Raw genomic sequence first — 20,212 nt, 5'->3', positions numbered from 1 at the left:
GTGCAGGTGCTGTAATTATATATATTTTATTATGCTCATTAATTTAGTTTCGCGATAATTTTTTTTAGTTGATGTTCGAAATTTAAAATTAAATAACATTTTTATTATTTTATTTTTTTTTATTTTATTCTTGTAGTTTGGCCAATCGTGTTTTGGCAGCACTTCCCCAGATTTCGATTAGATATAATAAACGTGGTTTTATTAGGGAATTATAAATTGTGAAACGTAGTTTACGTAGTATGCACCGAACATTAACCCGCAAGTAGGCATGGAGTGAGATGAATTTGCTTATTAAGTGATTTTTGTGAACATTCCATGTTAAATAAGTATCTATGTATAAGCCAAGATATCTTTCATGAGTTTTTTCTTGTAAAGGCCTGTTATTAATTGTGAGAGGTGTGTAATTTGGTATTAGTTTATTTTTAGCTTTGAATAGTATGTAGCTAGTTTTAGAAATGTCAATAAATTGTACTGAAGCCACTCATGAAGGACATCGAGATCGTATGGGCCTGAGCTATTATATCGTGCATTGACGAACCAAAGTAAAAGAGGCATGTGTCATCAGCGTAGAGTGATGTTACCGTTTAAGCCAAGTTCGTGCATGTTATTAATATAGACTAAGAAGAGCAGAGGGCTTAGTATTGATCCTCGTGGAACGCCATAGGATATGGGTAGTGGGGGAATTTGGGAGTTACTATCAATTTTTACTATCTGTAATCTGTTCTCGAGAGGTACGATTTAAACATTTTTAAAGATTTACCGACAATACTAATGACTTCCAGTTTCTTTATCAGCAATTTGTGACTGGTGGTGTCAAAGGCCTTTTTAAATCAATGAAAACTCCCAGTACAATGTTTTTTTTTAATTCAATATTGTGTTTAATTTTGGTTACCAGATTACCAATTGTAGCTGTGAGTGTATTACTTTTAGGCCGAAACCCGTACTGCCGGTCAAAAAAGAAATTTATACAGTTGAAGTAGTTCAGTAGCCGTGTATGTAAAACTTTTTCGAATATTTTTGATAATATTGGTAATACAGAAATTGGTCTATAATTTCCGGGGTCTGTTCTTGTTCCTTATTTGTAAATAGGTGTAACTTTAGCTATTTTGTTACGTAAATTATATACTATATAGTATTATGTTTGTTATTAAAACCTGATAATAATAATTTTAATTATATATCATTTTTATAAAAAAGTATCACCAATATTGAAAAATGTTGACGATATTTTGTTATATTGACAGTGGGTTAAAGAACGATAATTTAACTACGATTACAGTGCGCAAGGGGTCTATTGGCGCCGTAGACAGAGAAATTAATAGACCATAGGGCCGTGAAACCGCGATTGAGACAGAGATAGTTTGTCAATGTATGCATATAATGTTGCCATAGTAACTGCATTCCCTGTTTTGGGAGATAAATAATTTTCAGGATTTAACTAAAACAAAATAAGATTATTTAATTTTACTTTTTAATATTTATTATACATTTTTTTAATTTAAATATTTTTTTGTCTTCCAACTACACCCAAAAACCGTTGCATTGTTTGTTTTTGTTTCCGTTATCAATTGTACTTCAGCATCTTTATATGGTACTGGATTGGCATTTTCCTCAGATGTTGAAATCTAAAACACACAATTAAATTATTAATAAAGAATGGTTGCCACATATATTTCGATGTCAACCTCTTGACTTGTAAATTCAGAATTATATTATAATCTCAAGAAGAATATTAAATAATGTTGTCATTAGGAAATTATAAATAGAAGAACGAATAAATTAAAATAACATATTCATACAGCATGACTGTTTGAATACTATCGATACTTAAGGACGTGATATTTGACGATCATATATGAAAAAAAAATATAACATAAATATTAATAAACTTTTTAAGTAAAGTTAATCAACAGTCATGTAATTAATTACGCGTCGAGTAAGCACCCTAACTGCGCTGTCGACACAAAACAGGTAAGTATGTAGGTACATTTAGTCATCACGCGGTAGTTTACCTACGTCCAAATACCGCCACGCCAAGATATTACACTTGTTTAAGCAACAAATTTGTTGACTAACCTAACTGTTTACTTGGTATTTCCAATGGTATTATTAAAAATGGAATCATACTTATTTACAACGATTGTCAATCATTAAACTACTTATTTACGTACATAACAAAACTAACATTAACAAATGTTTAAAGTGAGCTCCTTCTCACGTGATACACATGTCGGCACGTTCACGCATATTGTCTTTCACACGATTTAACACGAATGGGTCCCTTTATACAGTTTCGAAAGCTCTGGTGATTTTTACTTTCAACAAACTCCGAACGTATTATTTAAGTACTCACGTACTTGCGTCTGATAGTGCGCGGGTGCTTCGTCTTGTTGATAAAATAAGTTTTGGTGATTACTCAGTGGTACAACATCTAGCATGTCGTTCACTGCATTTATTTAAGTATGACACACCTTTGAGTCTTCCTTCAATGAAATACGACACTACAAACAGTTATTTAAAACACCAGCCCATACGTTAACACTAAACCTGTGCTGATAAGCGTAACGTATGGATTGGAATGACTCCACCATGTTCATTGTGTACGTTAAACTCGAAAATCTCTTTGTAAGGAGACAGGATATGCCGCTCCACCTCATCCTTGGGCATGTGTTGGAACTGTCCGAAGTCTCGTAGTCTTTGTTTAGCGTTTAAGATTACGCTGGCAGTAGGTACTCGGCGATTGTTGAACATCTCCTGGTACAAGTTGATAGCACCCGGCAAGCTATCATTCGCAAGCGCATAAGCACGAACCATGTCAAAGTATTCTGCATTTGTGTATTGATAAGCTATACCTAAATACTAATGACGGGTCACACTCACACACGACATATTAGGTATACGCGTAAGATCGATCGCTAGGCGCGCGCGGGAAGACGTACGTACGAACCTTACGGCGGCGCTCGCCTGACTAATTAGCCACGGGGCGGGAGTTGCGGGTGGCAAGCGGCACAGTATAAATCCAAGCTGCACGCGCCGCCGGCATTTCTGGAAATGTGTCCACACTTCATTTATTTAAATTGAAATTTATGGAAATTTTGTCAAAAATTAAGAACCTATTTTTTACATAATTCGAATGAGAATCATGTACCGAGTATCCTCCTTAAATAGTGATAGAAATTCACTAGTCACCTGTATATAACGAAGCACCTTAGGCTGTTATTGGACTCCGTATTTATTTATTTACATTGTGGACGAGTCAATATTTTTTATCAAATAACGGGATTTTTTTATGAATAATTATAGGTTATGAATGATAAAAACTGGAAAATCCAATCATCTTCAGAATTTTAATGCGATATAAGGTTCCGTCATACTATGGCATAAATAATTATCACTGAGAAAATATATTTAGGGACAAAACCGTCATACTTACGCGTGAAAACACACGACGGCAATTTTCTTCTTGCTATTGCTTTAACATGAAATAATACGACAATGTACCATTGTACAACCTACGATATGATATGAGGATTATTTCTCTGTCTTATCAGTGGTTTAGAATCGTTTTCTCACAAAAAAATAAGCAAAAATTGAACAATGAACACACCAACTGTCAAGTTTGTTTCGCTACTTGAGTAGCCGACCTTGATAAAACTGGTTACGTGATAAGGGACAAAAGATTTGATAATTCTATCTCTGTCTAAACAATTTGAAACGTAATTTTCGGTCTCTTTCTTGTATGAGTGAGAAGGAAATCGTCATTGCTTCTATTAGTTTCCCTGTCTATGTTTGGCGCGTAGCCAAAATCGGAATTAATATCGACACCTTGTCAAATGTCATATTTTTATAGACGCTGCCATAAGTGTTACCATACCCACTTGGAAATCCTAAGCTCCCCTCAATAACGAATGCATTAAATTTTATTAAAAATATAGTATAATTTATAGTAAGTATATTTTGATATCCAGTAATATTGTTACACCTGAATTTATTACACCTGAATAAAAAGAAATCATAAATTTTTGGTAGATAAATTGTAATGCCAATTGACTTGGTGGTAGTACTTTGTGCAAGCCCGTCTGATAATATTCTACAACAAACCAGCTATACTTAGTATTGTTGTGGTCTAGTTTGAAGGTTGAGTGAACTACAGACACAAGGGACAACATCTCAAATCCTAAGATTTTGCATTGGATAAGTAAGGTACGGTTAATATTTCTTACAGTGCCAATGTCTATGTGACGACCACTAACGATAAGGTGGCCCTTTTGCTTGTCCGCCTAACAATTTTATAAAATAAATAAATGTATAGTATAGTAATGGAGATTATAGTTATGATTTTGTCGCAATCTTCAAAATAAAGCAAGTTATATGCCCATACCCATATCCGTTTATTTATTTATTATAATCAAACTAATTACAACATTGATCTGAGCTTCTTTCTGTCCAGTTTAAGTCCAGCGCCTCGCGGCAGTTCGTTTATGAAACGCACTCCGCCCGCCATTTGCATTTCATTTTGAGCCACCTGTAATTGTACTTTCATTGTAAAACAAAAATATTGGATAAAACACATAAATCCTTACATTAATTCATTAAAAAGCTGGCAAAAATCCAGTTTGGTGATCGTAAGCGTAGCAATGACTTAAATAAACATATTGCTTTTTTCATAGGTAGGCCTGGCAAATAAACCTAAAAGTAAGTGATTCCGTCTACGATACATTGGCCAAGAAATAAATATTTACCATTCGCCAATGCGCCAAACTTGGATCTAAGTATAAACTATAATTATAATCTTAAGTTTTTATACTATTGTTCAATTAGCTCAGCAAAAATATTAAAAAGTATGATACATAAGAAAATTAAGCAATTTATGTGTAGAAGAATGTCCTCCAGACCGATTTCGGCCACGGCGGCCAATCTCTAGAGAGACTAGCCAACTGCGCAGGAGATATTATAGTGCACAAGTGTGTGCGCGAACACAGGTGCACTCTCTATTCCCTAACTCTCATAATCCGATGGGACGGCAATCTGTTACGAAGAGTTCAGGCACATACTTACATAATAGTTGCTTTTTACATAGAGAATAGTTGTTGCATGGCAAAATTTTTGCAATGTCGTTATTGTTTATTGTAGAATTAAAATTGATATAATAATTTTAGTATGGCGAATTTGATATGTTATTATATAATATGATAAAATATAGTCTTGAACCGCTACTCGTGTTATTGTATATATTGCATTAAAACTGATTATAATTCTATTAGTCCAATTTATATAATTTTGTATTTGTCTTTTAAAACGTAAAAATATTTATAAATAATGAACACGGTACGTTGGAAGAGAAATTTTAACTCACGGTCTTATTAAAGAAATCTATGAGCTCCTGTTCGGTGACCTGGGTACCAGGTTTCAGCACCACGAAGGCTGTAGGCAGTTCTTGTGCTTCCCCGTGTGGAGCGCCCACTACTCCTACTTCGTGCACTGATGGATGCTGTAGCAGCACCGCCTCCAGCTCAAATGGATACACCTGGTGATAACAACACCTTAAGATAGCAAGCATTAACAAACCAGCCCTTGCGTTTTTTAAAAACATTACTAGTAATTTTAACATTTTTTTTTCAAGTAAGTAATTCGTTTTCTGTTTAAATTAGTTTTGATTTTCTTATAAATCATTTATTACCGCGAAGCAGTTGTATTTTATTATATCTTTAATCCTGTCCACGACATAAACGTATTGGTCTTCGTCGTAGTAACCCAGGTCGCCGGTCTTAAAGAAGCCTTCTTCGTCCAAATAATCGACTTCTCCGCCGATGTAGCCTGCAAATGAAACCTTTATCGTTTTATCTGTTACGTACTATATTTTTTATCTATGATTGACCATAAATGAGATCTTGACATAACAATTAAATAATACTAAAAAGAAATGTTACATCGTGGTACTCAGTAAATAAACACAGGAACTATAAATAACGTAAACAATGGTTTAACTAAGAATAAGTTGCGCAAATGTGCGTTAAGTAAATATTAAAAAAACAAAAAACTGTAATTAAATAGTTATATAACAAGAAGAGTTTACATGTTTTTCGAACTAGATGGCGTGACTTGTATTTTAGATCGTGCTAACGTTGTGTTCGCTTAGTAAAATAAGGCATTTGATTTTTATTCAATGAACAACCCTGGCTTAGCAGTCTTGGTCCGTCGGAAGATTATCCACCAATTGCTTCCAGTACCACAACTGCAAACGTCGTACGCCCTGGACGTGGAGATCTGCATCGACCGCCAGCCCTCCCGCGTGTTCGCCTTTTACAAGCCTCCGCGAAACCGACTTGCAGTGGCTGACGTCTACACTCTGCTGGACTCACTGCTACCTGGACTGGACCAGAGGTCCCGACGCACTACCCGTACCAAGCAACCCACATACCAGACGTCATCGACATTGCAGTCACTCGCGACCTGGCCGCCGCACCGTCGATCGATGTAACGGATGAATACCTGATTTCCGACCATCAAATAGTTCTTTTGACGCTGAAGGCCACGCCCCACATCCAGCCACGTGACGAACAGTTCGGTTTTCGTGCCGAGCACTCCACCACGCAGCAAGTCTCAACCGCCTACAACAAGCGAGAACATTCCGTCGCAGTACTTCTTGATATGGAGAAAGCGTTCGACCGCGTCTGGTACACCGGACTCATCTACAAGCTGTCTACGTCTACTATTCCCCGTCGAGTAGTTAAGACTGTGGCCAGCTTTGAAGACGCCCTGTCCAAGGAACGCCCCATCCGAGCCGGTGTTCCCCAAGAAAGCTGCCTGTCACCCGTCTGCTACAGGAGATACACGCATGATATTTCAATTGCGAACTATGAAAAAAAACAAAGGTGAATCCCATACCCCTGACCTCATGTGGGGGAAACGCGTAAATGCGTTTTTCCAGCGGGAAAAAACAGTGAAGTACTTAATAAATCGTCAACTTAGAAGATTGGTAGTGTTTTACTTTACACTGTAATAAGCCATTTCCGCCCTTACAGTGATAAAAATTAAAATAACTTAAAAATTTTAAAAATCTAAAAAAAAAAACAAAACATTATGAATTGAGAAACAATTTTTTGAGTTTTTTTTTTATATTTGACATTTCATATCTATTACATGTATTATAATTATTATTAATTATTATCAATTAATGGTTTAGTTTATACCTTATTATTACGCCTTTTCATATTATTTTTATTCTTTCTTTTAATATTGTTAAATTTTTGGACGCCCTAAAATGAGTACTTAATATTTGTAAGATCTGTAACTCAAAGTTTTATGCAAATAAATTATTCATGTTATATTATTTTATTTGAAGAAAAAAATTATTTTTTTAGACTTTAGGAATAAACTTAGTTAAGATAGTAAATAATTGTAGCGATCGAAATAAATGCATTTGCAATGCACCCTCCGATCATGTTGTTTTCGATAATTATTAATATGGATGGACCAAATATTGGTCTTGCTATTATCTGTGTCTGATCACATCCTTAAAAAGTTAAGGTTTGCAGTTTAAAGCCACGATGCAAGTGTCTAAAGATGTTTCCTTTCATCGCGTTTTGTTATAAGAAACCTAGCAGGAGTTTCACTCGTTCCAATTAGCTGATGTATGACTGAATATGTAGGCGGGCGAGCAAATAGGCCATTTGATGGTAAGTGGTCACCAACGCCCATAGACCTTGGCATTTAAGAAATATTAACCATCGCTTCATCGCCAATGCGCCACCAACCTTGGAAACTAATATGACAGATCTCATGTCCCTTGTGCCTCTAATGCGCTGGCTCACTCACCTTTCAAACCGGAACACAACAATACCAGGTACTGCTGTTTGGCTGTAGAATATCTGATGAGTGGGTGGCGCTTACCCAGAAGAGCTTCCACGAAGCCCTACCACCAGTAATACCCAGCCTTCTACTGATAATTTTTCAATACACTGCAAACAACTTTTTATTCGCCCTTAACTCGACTTAAAGCCAGGATCTCGGCATAAGCAGTGAACCAACGAAACATTTGACGACCATTTGTGGTGATGAAGTCTGAAGTGTACTCACCTTGCAGGAGTGTAGGTGACTTACAACAAATCTCCCCTCGCTGGTGCGGCCCCAGAGGCTCTCTTGTCTCCACGTCTACGATCTGCGAAGATGACATTTTGATTTACTTTACTTGATACACTTTTAAATAAAAACAAAATTGGATTTGTCTGGACAAAATCAACTTTCGTTTCCATGTGTTTATCTCATATAAGTATAAAAGTAAAGTAACAAACTTAAAATATTTAATAAATATTATCCTCGGACATTATTCACACACGGCCATCTGGTCCCAAATTAAGCAGAGCTTGTGCTATGGAAACCAGACAACTGATATACTACATATACTGCTTTCTTATAAATACATACTTAAATAGATAATTTCACCCCGATTCTGGTCAAACAAGCATGTTCATGCACACAAATGTCTGTCCTGGGTGGGAATCGAACACACAACCTCCAGGTGAAAGGCAAGTATCTACCAACCACGCCAACCGGCCCGTCAAATTATTATTATATTTAATTTTAATTATTATATTTATTCATTCTGCAATCTAACAAAAATATCGTATCCATATAACACATAAATTATACTTAACAATAGATTTTAAGCTATGTTACAATTAATGTTTCATGGAAAAAGCTTGCCAACTGTATTTGTATAAAATATTACAGTAAGCTGGTCTTCTTTATCCTTAGAAATCTTTAACTGTTATATTATATAATATTAATATTGATATTACGAAAATATATATATATTTTTATAATATAGATAGGCGGACGATCATATGGGCCATCTGGAAAAATGGTCACTAATGTCCATAGACATTGCCATTGTAAGAAATGTTAACCATCGCATACATCACCAATGCGCCACCAACCTTGGGAACTAAGATGATATGTCCCTTGTACCTGTAATTACACTGGCTCACCCTTCGAGCCGGAACACAATAATACAAAGTACCGCTGTTTTGCAGTAGAATATCTGATGAGTGAGTGGTACCTACCCAGACGAACTTGCATAAAGCCCTATCACCAGTATATAGTTTGATAGATTTATATTCTTATTCCAAGACTTATTTATTACCTTAACAACGAACATTTTCCGCACCCCACCAACGCTCCCCTGCCGATATCCAAACCTTGAAGATTTCGCATTGCATATGCAGCCAAATTCTGTCATACCATAGTATCGACTCCCTACTTCAGCGCTCGGTATTCTGAAACGATAATATCAATCCATTGTTAGATGTGAAAATGACATTCTGTGAATGTCCCACTGCTGGGACTCTTCTCCTTTCTTGAGGAGGTTTGGAGCTTATTTCACCACGTTGCTCCAATGCGGGTTGGTGGAATACACATGTGGCAGAATTTCACTGAAATTTGACACATGCAGGTTTCCTCACGATGTTTTCCTTCTCCGTCGAGCACGAGATGAATTATAATAACAAATTAAACACATGAAAATTCAGCGGTGCTTGCCCGGGTTTGACTCACGATCATCGGTTAAAATTCACGCGTTTTTACCACTGGGCCATCACATGACATATATACAAATGAAATATAGCTAATTTAGAGGTAGTGACTCTTGAAGGAATGGGATATTTTGATTTGAATAAATTTAAAACAGATAAGACAATTTGATTGTTCTCACCTCTCCTTAAAGGTATTTAAAATACTCTCATTGCAAGTACCACTGACAAATATTTTCCGCAACGAGCTTGTGTCGTACTTGGAAATATCGTTCACGCTATTGATGGAGATGATAGATGGATAGATGGATGCTGCCGATATGGTGCGAACCTGTTTAATAATTAATGTGAAAAATATTTTGTGCGGCCATTTTGAAAGGAAACTAGATAACTGTGCAAGATGCAGGCGCAGTCTCTATTACATCTCATAATCCGAAGGAACGGCTAATTTGACACGACCGAGAGAATTCAGATGCTGGGTTTACGTGTGCAACGAGACAGGAGAGCGTATACTTTGCAAATATCCAAACTTTGGACTGCTACTTAAAATTCTTATCAGAGAAACCCTATCACTCTGTCATCCTATGCGGATGACGACCGAAAATCACTTAGGAAGAAGTTATATTAAGCCTTTGACGTTACATATAGAAAAGCACTTCATTTTGACTTTAAAACATTGCACAAATTAAATCCCAAGAAGTCTTCAGACATTTCTCACCTGATATCTTTGTATTATATCAAATATTTGCGCTCCATCTTGACTAGAACTCAATACCATCGTCCCACCCCCTTGCAGATGTGAAAACAATATAACGCAAGAATTCGATCGGTCCACGGATCCTAGTGACACTGTACCTTCGTTTGCGCTGAAACAGATAAAGAAAAATACAAAAGAATAATAATAAACTGACAACATAAGTAAATAAATATGTCACATTTTTAAACTTGTTAAATGTAACAAACATTATGTAACATATATAAAATTTTATGATGTACGTAAGACACGTACGAAACGATTTGCTTCCTCGTTTCTGATACGTACCGCTAAGGTCTGGAATACCTTCCCCACCTCCGTTTTCCCCACCACCTAGAATATGGGTACCTTTAAGGCAAGAGTGAATAGGCATCTTTTAGGCAAGCGCGCTCCACCTTAGACTGTATCATCACTTTTCATCAGGTGTGATAACAGTCAAGCGCTAGTTTATATATTAATAAAAAGTCACTATGCACGTGATTACAACCGTCACCTCTCACGTTCTCATTTTAAAGACACACACACGATTTTAGTATGTGTTTATTGACACTGTATGTTACTTGGTGGTAGGGCTTCGCAAGCCCGTTTGGGTACCGTACCTTCCATTTAACACATATACCAGCCAGTAATAACACCTTAGTTCCCATGGTTGGGGATCCATCGATGATGTAAGGGATGGTTAAAATTTCTTGCAACGCCAATAATAATAATGTCCTCCAGACTGATTTTCAGCCACGGCGGCCAATCTCAAGAGAAATTAGCCAACTGCGCAGGAGATATTATAGTGTACATGTGTGTGTGCAAACACAGGTGCACTTTCTATTCCATATCTCTCACAATCCGATGGGACGGCAATCCGACACGACCGAAAAGAGTTCAGGTGAAGGAACAACGACTCTACGTGCTTACGTCCGAGGCACGGGAGTGTACACACTTTCAACTTCCAGACTCCGGACTGCTACTGAGAATTTTCTGACAGAAATTCCCAATAACTTTTTATTGGCCCGACCTGGGAATTGAACCCAGGATCTCCGGGTCTGCGGCCTTATATCTAGCCACTGGACCAACGAGGCACTTCTATGAGCTTAGACTGTAGATGCTTACCATGTAGCCCATTTCCAGTAAGCTTACTTAATAACAATTAAAAAAAAAAGTACCTAATTGAGGGATCCTGGACGGAGCACAGGAAGCTGTAATGAGTATGTCTAACTCCTTTCGGCATGCCAGTTGTACCGGATGTGAACAAAATAATTGCCAAATCCTCACATCCGTTCACAGGAGTCGCTTCGAAGTCCTCGACACTCGCGTGTTGGCTCAAGAAGTCTTTAAAATGTATCGCCCCCTCCACAGGTTCGTCGAAGACAATGGTCTTCTCAATGTCGGTGTCGCTTTTAATGATTTCTTTGTTCTCTTGGTATTTAGACGATGAACAAAATAAAATTTTCGATTGCGCTAATTTTAATCTGTGCAAAAGTGACACTGAAAACATTTAATTTATAAAGTTGTATATAATGTATTTTTATCGTAGAAAAATTTAATATTCAATCAAAATCTTGCTAATAAAATGTTCTTTATATGAAATTATAGTTTCTCGAGGTATATACACCTATATAACAGTTTTTGGTTAAATGCTAATTAAAATAAACCACAGCTAAAAATAAAAAAAAAACTTAAAAGGAGGCGGCCATTTTGAAATATCTATGCAAAATTATATGACAATCGGTTGGTTCGTATTTATAGTACTAGAATAAATAGACGAGGGCACTTACAGCCTGTACAGGTACCATTGATGTTAGCTAGTACAGCGCCAGCTAATAAGGTCCCAAAAGCAATAGGTATATATTCCATCCTATTAGAGCTGCATATGGCAACTATATCTCCCTTTTTAACGCCAATATGAGCAAGCGAGAGGGCGATATCGACAGACTGTTGGGCGAGCTCGTTAAATGTCATACGTTCGTCCGTCGCAGCATTAATCTAGAAATACATTCAATATATCAAGCACATTTTAAAGAAACACATCGACTTCGTTTCTAACGCTATCTATTGCCTTTACTTTTAATCGACACAGACCGACACGCACCAGTGGAAGAGGCTTGGTGCGGTACGAGACTGTCCGTGGTCATCAGCGTGAATAATCCACCGAATCACGCAACGTGGGGAACGTGGTTCAGAGGTTTAAGCCTTTAGTGTGATAACAATGCAGTGATGAAAGTTTCCACTGGGGGTAGGGCTTTGTGCAATCTCGTCTGTCATACTTGGTATTGTTGTGTCCCGGTTTGAAGGATGAGTGAGCCAGTGTAATTACAGGCATAAGGGACATAACATCTTAGTTCTCAAGGTAGTTGATGGTTAACATTTGTTACAATGCTAATGTCTATTGGCGTTGGTGACCACCTACCATCAGATGTCCCATTCCGCTTAACTATTCAATAAAAAAAGCTGATTTAAAAAAATGTCGTAGCTAGAAATTAAACATTATTAAACAACGAAAATAATCGCATAATTCCTATGACATTAGCGGTAAATACCATCGGACAGACGGCTCGTTCAAATAACAAAACATATACTCACAACAGCTACCCGATCGCCGAATGATTTAACTTTTTGCAACATATGTTTGCCGAGGTGTAAGTGAGCTGCGATATTAAGATCTTCATCATCACTGCCGTACAAATATAATTTATTTTTTAACATTTTTACAAATTTATTAAAACCTTTTTGCGTGCGTAGACTATTTGTAGCTAATGTGAATTGAATTTATACGACTAGATTATATGTATGTATTTATAATACACGGTATCTATGCCAATTAATGTTTAATTTATAATTCATTTAATTATCTTAATTTTTAATGGTGTTCCAAAATGTTTTATCACGCCCTTTAATCGTGGGGTGGGGTGGAGAGTTGCGCGTTCCTTGAAATTCACGCTTCAGTAGCGCCATTAAAATTTCATATATTTCAAGCGACACTTTTTTTACACGAAGAGAAAAATTACTATAATTATTTTTTACCTCTATCCTCGACATTATAAGAAATCTACCGCAAAACAGCAGTACTTGGTATTGTTGTGTTTCGGTTTAAAGGGTTAGTGAGCCAGTGCAAATACAGGCACAAGGGGCAAAGGGCAAGGTAATCTTAGTTCCCAAAGTTGGTGGCGCATTAGCGTTGTAAGCGATGGTTAAAATTTCTTACAATTCCTATATCTATGGGCGTTGGTGATCAATTATCATTAGGTGGCCCATATGCTCGTCCGCCTACCTATACTATAAAAAAATATATAAAGTTTTATTGCAATAGTCAGTATCTCTTAAATACGTTACTCTATTTTGGCATTATTGTATTTTATCGACAGTTATATATATATATATATATTGTTTTCATTGTCAAAACAGATATGTGTGTTTAATTAAAATAGTGTGTTTTCGATGTCAAATTTATACGAAACCTCAAATAAGGATTCGGCTCGAATTATCTCGTAATTCAATTTATTATGTGTTTAAATATTCAGCTGATAATCACAAGAAATATACACGAGTATATTAATTAGAATTTAAAACATTTGACGTTATCGTCTTCGATTAAGTATATTATATACTAGCTACCTCTCCTAGCTTCGCTCTGGTAAAGTAAAGGTCTAATATTATTTATATCATAATACATATGACTAATAGTTAACGCGGCACATGTCAGTTAAACTCCCAGTCGCCATGTTTTTTCCGACATCTTCAACATTTATCGTTATTTTTCAGCCAATTTTCATAAAATATTAATTAATGATACACCTAAACCTTCCACACGAATCGGTCCATCTATTGATGAAAACTGTATGAAAAATCATTCGGTAGTTTTTGAGTTTATCGCGTTCAAACAGACGCGGCGGGGGACTTTGATTTATAATATGCAGCGATTCTGTTTTAGATATACTATAGATGTCTTCGACGATAATATCAGGGCCATTAAAAAGAAAATGTCTACACAAATCGGTTCATTTTCAGTTTTATCTTTACATTATTTATTTACTTTTTAGTTTAGTTTAATTTTGTTTTGCTTTAAAGTTATTTATTTTTATTTTATGGATAATAGTTTTTATAAGTTTCTTCTTCTTCTTCGAGTGCCACTCCGACTAGCGAAGGTTGGCAGTCAGCTTTAAATACTCCTTCTTGTTCTTCGCGAGGCGAAAGAGTTCGACAGCACTCGCGATTCCCGTCCATTCACGGATGTTGCACAGCCAAGACTTTTTTCTGCGCCCAACAGCTCTCCTTCCGGCAACTTTTCCCATCATAATCAGTTGCAAAAGTTCATATCTTTCATGCCTAAGCACGTGTCCGAGATATGCAACTTTTCTCTTCTTGACAGTCTCCAAAAGTTGCCGTTTTTGGTTGACGCGTCGCAGAACTTCCACGTTCGATAAGTTTCTTATGTTTGTTTTAATGTTACGATGTGGTTACTATTTTTTTCTTTTTTTTTGCTTTTCAGCCCTCATGTAATGTCCACATCGAGAAGTCTTAGTTGTAAATATTTTCTGTAAATAGATTATATAATTGTAGTCAGATTATTGGAATAATTGAAAAAAAGATTCTAATCAATTGAAGATTGAGGATATATTACGTTATTGTGTTTATAATAAAATTAATCACATATTCGACGGTGAAGGGAACGTCGTTCAAACTTCTGTCCTTTTATGTCATTCATACTCTTCCTATTCTCCACACATTCTCTCCTGGGCTATCCGTTGGCGACGCCCTTGTATCCAGGATTGGCTCCAGACCAAGGAACTCCTCGGCAGTATAGATAAGAAAATTTATTTTAGATATTTTTTTACCATTATTTTATTCCTTAAAGTTTAATATACCTTGAGAGGCACAAAAATTGCAAATAAGACGTTACTTTCAGTTTTATCTCTCAAGCAGTCGTGGCCGAGTGGTTAAGGCGTCTGACTCGAAATCAGATTCCCTCTGGGAGCGTAGGTTCGAATCCTACCGGCTGCGATGTTTTTTTTAAATTCATTACAAATTTAATTTCATCTTATATTCATTAAAAAATACATTTATAAAAAAATGATCAAAGAAATTATATAGTACGAAATAAAGTAAAAAAAACACGTAATATCTAATAAAATGTGTATGCGGTGTCTACATATTCATACATGGATGTCTAGATTTTAAATTTTTAAAATGTTTAAGCTCGAGCAAGGAGAGTAACTGTAACAGTAACAGCCTGTTAATGTCCCACTGCTGGGCTAAGGCCTCCTCTCCCTTTTGAGGAGAAGGTTTGGAGCTTATTCCACCACGCTGCTCCAATGCGGGTTGGTAGAATACACATGTGGCAGAATTTCAATGAAATTAGACACATGCAGGTTTCTTCACGATGTTTTCCTTCACCGTTAAGCACGAGATGAATTATAAACACAAATTAAGCACATGAAAATTCAGTGGTGCTTGCCCGGGTTTGAACCCACGATCATCGGTTAAGATTCACGCGTTCTTACCACTAGGCCATCTCGGCTTCAGAGTAACTGAGAAGCGTGAATACCATGGATGTGACACACTTTTGACATGGCGACCGAATACTTTTGAATAGGGAATAAAATAACTTATAATTTCACAAAAAAAAAAACATTTAAATAACTAAAGAGGGTTAATTACGCCTGTTTACCTGTTTGGAACTTGCGACTTCATACTCGTGCTAAATAGAAAGTAGACAATTTTTTCAAATCATTGTGTAAAATTCACTCGATTAATGTTCGATTTACATCAATAATAAATCGGGGAAGTTGATCGAAAAAAGTAAATTAAAGTTAATATTAATTAACAGTGTTGGCTCGTGATTTGCGATTTATCTTATTTATGTACTATTTATATTATTTATGTACATATTACCTAACATATAAGCTTTGTCATCATCAAATAACATATGTTATATTTCTTATAACGTATACAAGACTAGTAGTAATAATGATAACCCATGATTGAATAAATGAAACTTAACTTCTCGTCACTCGTGTGTTTTTTTTTTCTGATAAAATAAATTAGGCACATCAAAGTAAACCTGCTTACAATCTTTGACATTGTCAAAAAAAAAAACATAAATAATAAATTGAGTGTATTCATGAAATTAATCATTACGCATTGCATGTACAATATATAAATATATATTTTTTTTATTTTAAAAAATAATTAATTAATTCAAAATGGCGCTTAAGGAAAATAAAAATATATACGCTGAGTGTAACCATATCAAACGAATCCAACCTGATGCTAGGGTTACAGAAGGTTAATAAATTGTTTATTATATTTATTAATTATAAATAAATAGATTTTAAATTATTTGTTCGCCGAATCATTTTTATAATATTGATGATATTACACTATTTCGTCCACAAAAGCCATACTTGGAGACAAGACAATACAACTACGCATAAAGTCTACTGTAATGAATATATATTTATGTTAGAGGGGATGAATGTAGAGAAGGTCACCTGATGGAAAGTGATTACCACCGCCCATGGACACCTGCAACATCGGAGGGCTTGCAGGTGTGTTGCCAGCCTTGTAGGAATCAGTAGGCTCTTCTCTTCAAGGTTTCTATGTCATATCGATTTGAATAAGTCACCGGCGAAAGCAGGATCTACAGATTGGTTGTGCAAGGCACGAAATGCCTTAAAAATCGCTTTGTTGCTGATTTCCAGACATCGAGGTGAGCTCACTCAATTTTATTTTTTTGATTATATTCGTTATACTGTAATCGTGATTGATGATAAGATATTGCAATCGTAATCGTTAATCATTAATCTGATTACATTTTGCCCAAGTCTGTCTATAACTACTTGTTTTTTTTAAGTTTTGTACTTTTAATTTATTTCCTCTCAACATAGCTTATGGACGCTGGCAGGTAGCTAGTAGTAATATTATCTTAGCAAACGAGCAGCACACGCGTTCGGTACTCCTTGGGAAGTAACAAAGCAAGCATTTTTAAGATCAAACTGTCTTAATGATGGGTCGGTTGGCGTGATTGGTAGATACTTACCTTTCACGCCGAAGGTTGTGGGTTCAATTCCCACCCAGGACAGACATTAGTATGCATGAACATGTCTTTTTGTCCCGAGTCTGGGCGTAATTATCTATATAAGTATGTATTTAAAAAAGAAAAGTAGTATATGTAGTATATCAGTTGTCTGGTTTCCTTAGTACGAGCTCTGCTTAGTTTTGGATCAGATGGCCGTGCGTGAATAACGTCCCAGGATATTACTATTACTAGTCTTATTAGTATTTAATATAACATTCCAGAAACTTCGATGATATTTTGATGTATATAAAATTTGCTTCAATTCAATTACCGATTACTTTGCTTCAGTAGGCGGCAGTAATAATATTAAATCTATAAGTTTTTGATAAATGTTATTACACAATAAATATATATTTATACGACTAACAAAGACTTCATTAACATAAATGATTATATACTAATCTTATTTAATTCTATTTCATACAATATATTTTTTTAATTTCGTATTAATCCCGTAACAGCCTGTGAATGTCTCACTGCTGGGCGAAAGGCCTCCTCGCCCTTGAATTTTTTTTTGAACGAGAAGGTTTGGATATTTTTTCACCACGCTGCTCCAGTGCGGGTTGGTGGAATACACATGTGGCAGATTTTCAGTGAAATTATACACACGCATGTTTCCTCACGATGTTTTTTTTCACTGTAAAGAACGATATGAATTATAATCACATATTAAGCACATGAAAATTCAGTGGTGCTTGCCCGGGTTTGAACCCACGATCGTCGGTTAAGATTTACGCGTTCTTACCACTCGACCATCTCGGCTTATTCGTATTTATTAATTTTATAAGATTAAATTTAAAATATAGTAAATATAACATTTTACTAGGAGGTAGCTACGGCTTTGCTAACACAGTACAGTAACAGTAGCAGCCTGTTTATGTCCCACTGCTGGGCTAAGGCCTCCTCTCCCTTTTGAGGAGAAGGTTGTGGAGCTTATTCCACCACGCTGCTCCAATGCGGGTTGGTAGAATACACATGTGGCAGAATTTCAATGAAATTAGACACACGCAGGTTTCCTCACGATGTTTTCCTTCACCGTTAAGCACGAGATGAATTATAATCACATATTAAGCACATGAAAATACAGTGGTGCTTGCCCGGGTTTGAACCCACGATCATCGGATAAGATTCACGCGTTCTAACCACTGGGCCATCTCGGCTTTTTTTCTAACACCCACTCATCAAATATTCTACCGTTAAACAACAATATTTCGATTAGTATTGCTGAGATCCGGCTTGAAGGATCACTAGCCAGTGTGTAACTACATGCACAAGACATAGCATCTTCGTTCCCAAGGTTGTTGGCGCGTGGGCGATGTAACGGATGGTTAATATTACCTACATCACCAATGTCTATGGGTCGTGGTGACCACTTAACATCAGCTGGCCCATATGCCCATCCGCCTACCTTTAACATAAAGGATATTGCATATATGGCAAACTGTTAGAACGAATTAACTAATAAGATCTTAAAAATGTCTTTAAACAGATTATGCAATAAATATTCAGATGATTATTTTTTTTTTTTTTTCACACAGAAATAGCAAAAGAAATTGGTCAGAATTATCGAACTTTGCCAACATTCGAGAAAGGTCTCTTCGACTATACATATATGCACCATTATTCACTGGATCGGAATGAATTGCTCAAATGTCGCTGGACGCAATACAAGAAACATATTGAAGAACGTGTGTTTGCGCCCTTTCAGTTCCCTTGTATAAGGTAAATGAAATAGGTGGTAATAATAATAAATACTAAACATATATAAATACTATTTACTTTTAATTCGCATCCATTATGTTTTTCTTTGACATGGTAACATTATTGTTTAAACTCATGAATGACGTTTCGAAAAGAGCCGAACTGGTATTTAGTTCTTTTCACTTGTAATGTGACGTCACTAATGGTCACAGGCAGCTTGGCGGCTTTAACTGTCGTAGCTTGGCTTTGGCTTGGCATGTAGCGCGGCAATATGTAGCATGGCTTTACATAAAGCAATAAATATTGTACCTAACTCGTGAATACACGAGTGACTTAAATAATTGTTTTTTTATACACGTGCATCTTAATATATAAGTGAATAATTATATTTCAAAATTTTAACCAACTAAATTCTCAAATACTTCCATTTTACATACTTAATCAAGGTATTTGATTCGTTTAAAAGTTAAATGTTTTCTCATCAAAGTTTTTTTCTGTTATCTACCATTAATTAAGTGAACAAGATTCCATCTCATGAAGTATTTTTCTCAATCTTTTTTAAGACACTAAGATAATTACAATTATACACATATGGTTGAAATGATATTAATGTTTTAGAGATTTACATTTCTACAATGGTTGTGTTCGATTCCTACCTGGCGAATCGATATATCGACATCCCCAGCATCGAATGAAACTCACGTCAGGACCTGGAGTCGACTTTCGCGGTCAAATGCCTATCCCTCAAGAGCTCCTAATGAAAAGAGGGAGAATTGAAAAGAAAAATAACGGTGAAATTATAGTTAAAAGAAATAAAAAAACAACGAAAACAAAAAATAGCACATAATTAGAAAATCATGTCTTGATTTAATAAAACAAATTAATAAAAATCCTTGATTGAGTTATTATTATATTTTACCTATTATATTTTGTGTTTAAAGTAAACAGCTTACTAAAACTATGTTAAATATCTATTCTTAAGGACAATGTACCTATGCAGCGTGCATTGGTGCATTGTAATAATATAAAATAAAGTGGTGCTAAAAATATCTCGTCAAGAGCTATTATTATGAAGGATGCGGTCGGCGCGTGGTCGATACTGCTTATAAATAACAAAACCCAAATATCCTGCTCGGCAGTCATTTATTGTATCCCTCT

The 20,212-nt window shown here is 35.8% G+C and overlaps 2 protein-coding genes and 1 non-coding gene across 3 annotated transcripts; 2 read left to right on the top strand and 1 right to left on the bottom strand.

The window, feature by feature from the left end:
* Nucleotides 1-4,417: 4,417 nt before the first annotated feature.
* LOC126779774 (uncharacterized) lies at nucleotides 4,418-15,966 on the bottom strand. Its single transcript, XM_050503912.1, has 9 exons — nucleotides 15,944-15,966; nucleotides 12,868-12,949; nucleotides 12,069-12,261; nucleotides 11,442-11,694; nucleotides 9,146-9,278; nucleotides 8,080-8,161; nucleotides 5,681-5,817; nucleotides 5,357-5,527; nucleotides 4,418-4,525 (listed from the first exon to the last, which is right to left on the bottom strand). The coding sequence occupies exons 1-9, from the start codon at nucleotides 15,964-15,966 to the stop codon at nucleotides 4,418-4,420; spliced, it is 1,182 nt and encodes a 393-aa protein (XP_050359869.1).
* Nucleotides 15,195-15,276, top strand: Trnas-cga (transfer RNA serine (anticodon CGA)). The gene has a single exon. It is a non-coding gene; the product is annotated as a tRNA-Ser (tRNA).
* A 457-nt stretch (nucleotides 15,967-16,423) lies between the features above and the next one.
* LOC126779773 (uncharacterized) lies at nucleotides 16,424-19,901 on the top strand. Its single transcript, XM_050503911.1, has 3 exons — nucleotides 16,424-16,560; nucleotides 18,892-19,075; nucleotides 19,673-19,901. Exons 1-3 carry the CDS (start codon nucleotides 16,479-16,481, stop codon nucleotides 19,899-19,901), a joined length of 495 nt encoding a protein of 164 aa, XP_050359868.1. The 5' UTR covers nucleotides 16,424-16,478.
* Nucleotides 19,902-20,212: the final 311 nt, after the last annotated feature.

The sequence above is a fragment of the Nymphalis io genome, chromosome 29, assembly GCF_905147045.1.
Source record: "Nymphalis io chromosome 29, ilAglIoxx1.1, whole genome shotgun sequence".
Taxonomy (NCBI): domain Eukaryota; kingdom Metazoa; phylum Arthropoda; class Insecta; order Lepidoptera; family Nymphalidae; genus Nymphalis; species Nymphalis io.
The sequence above is the reverse complement of the archived record's forward strand: the minus strand, read 5'-3'. Positions and strand labels throughout refer to the sequence as shown.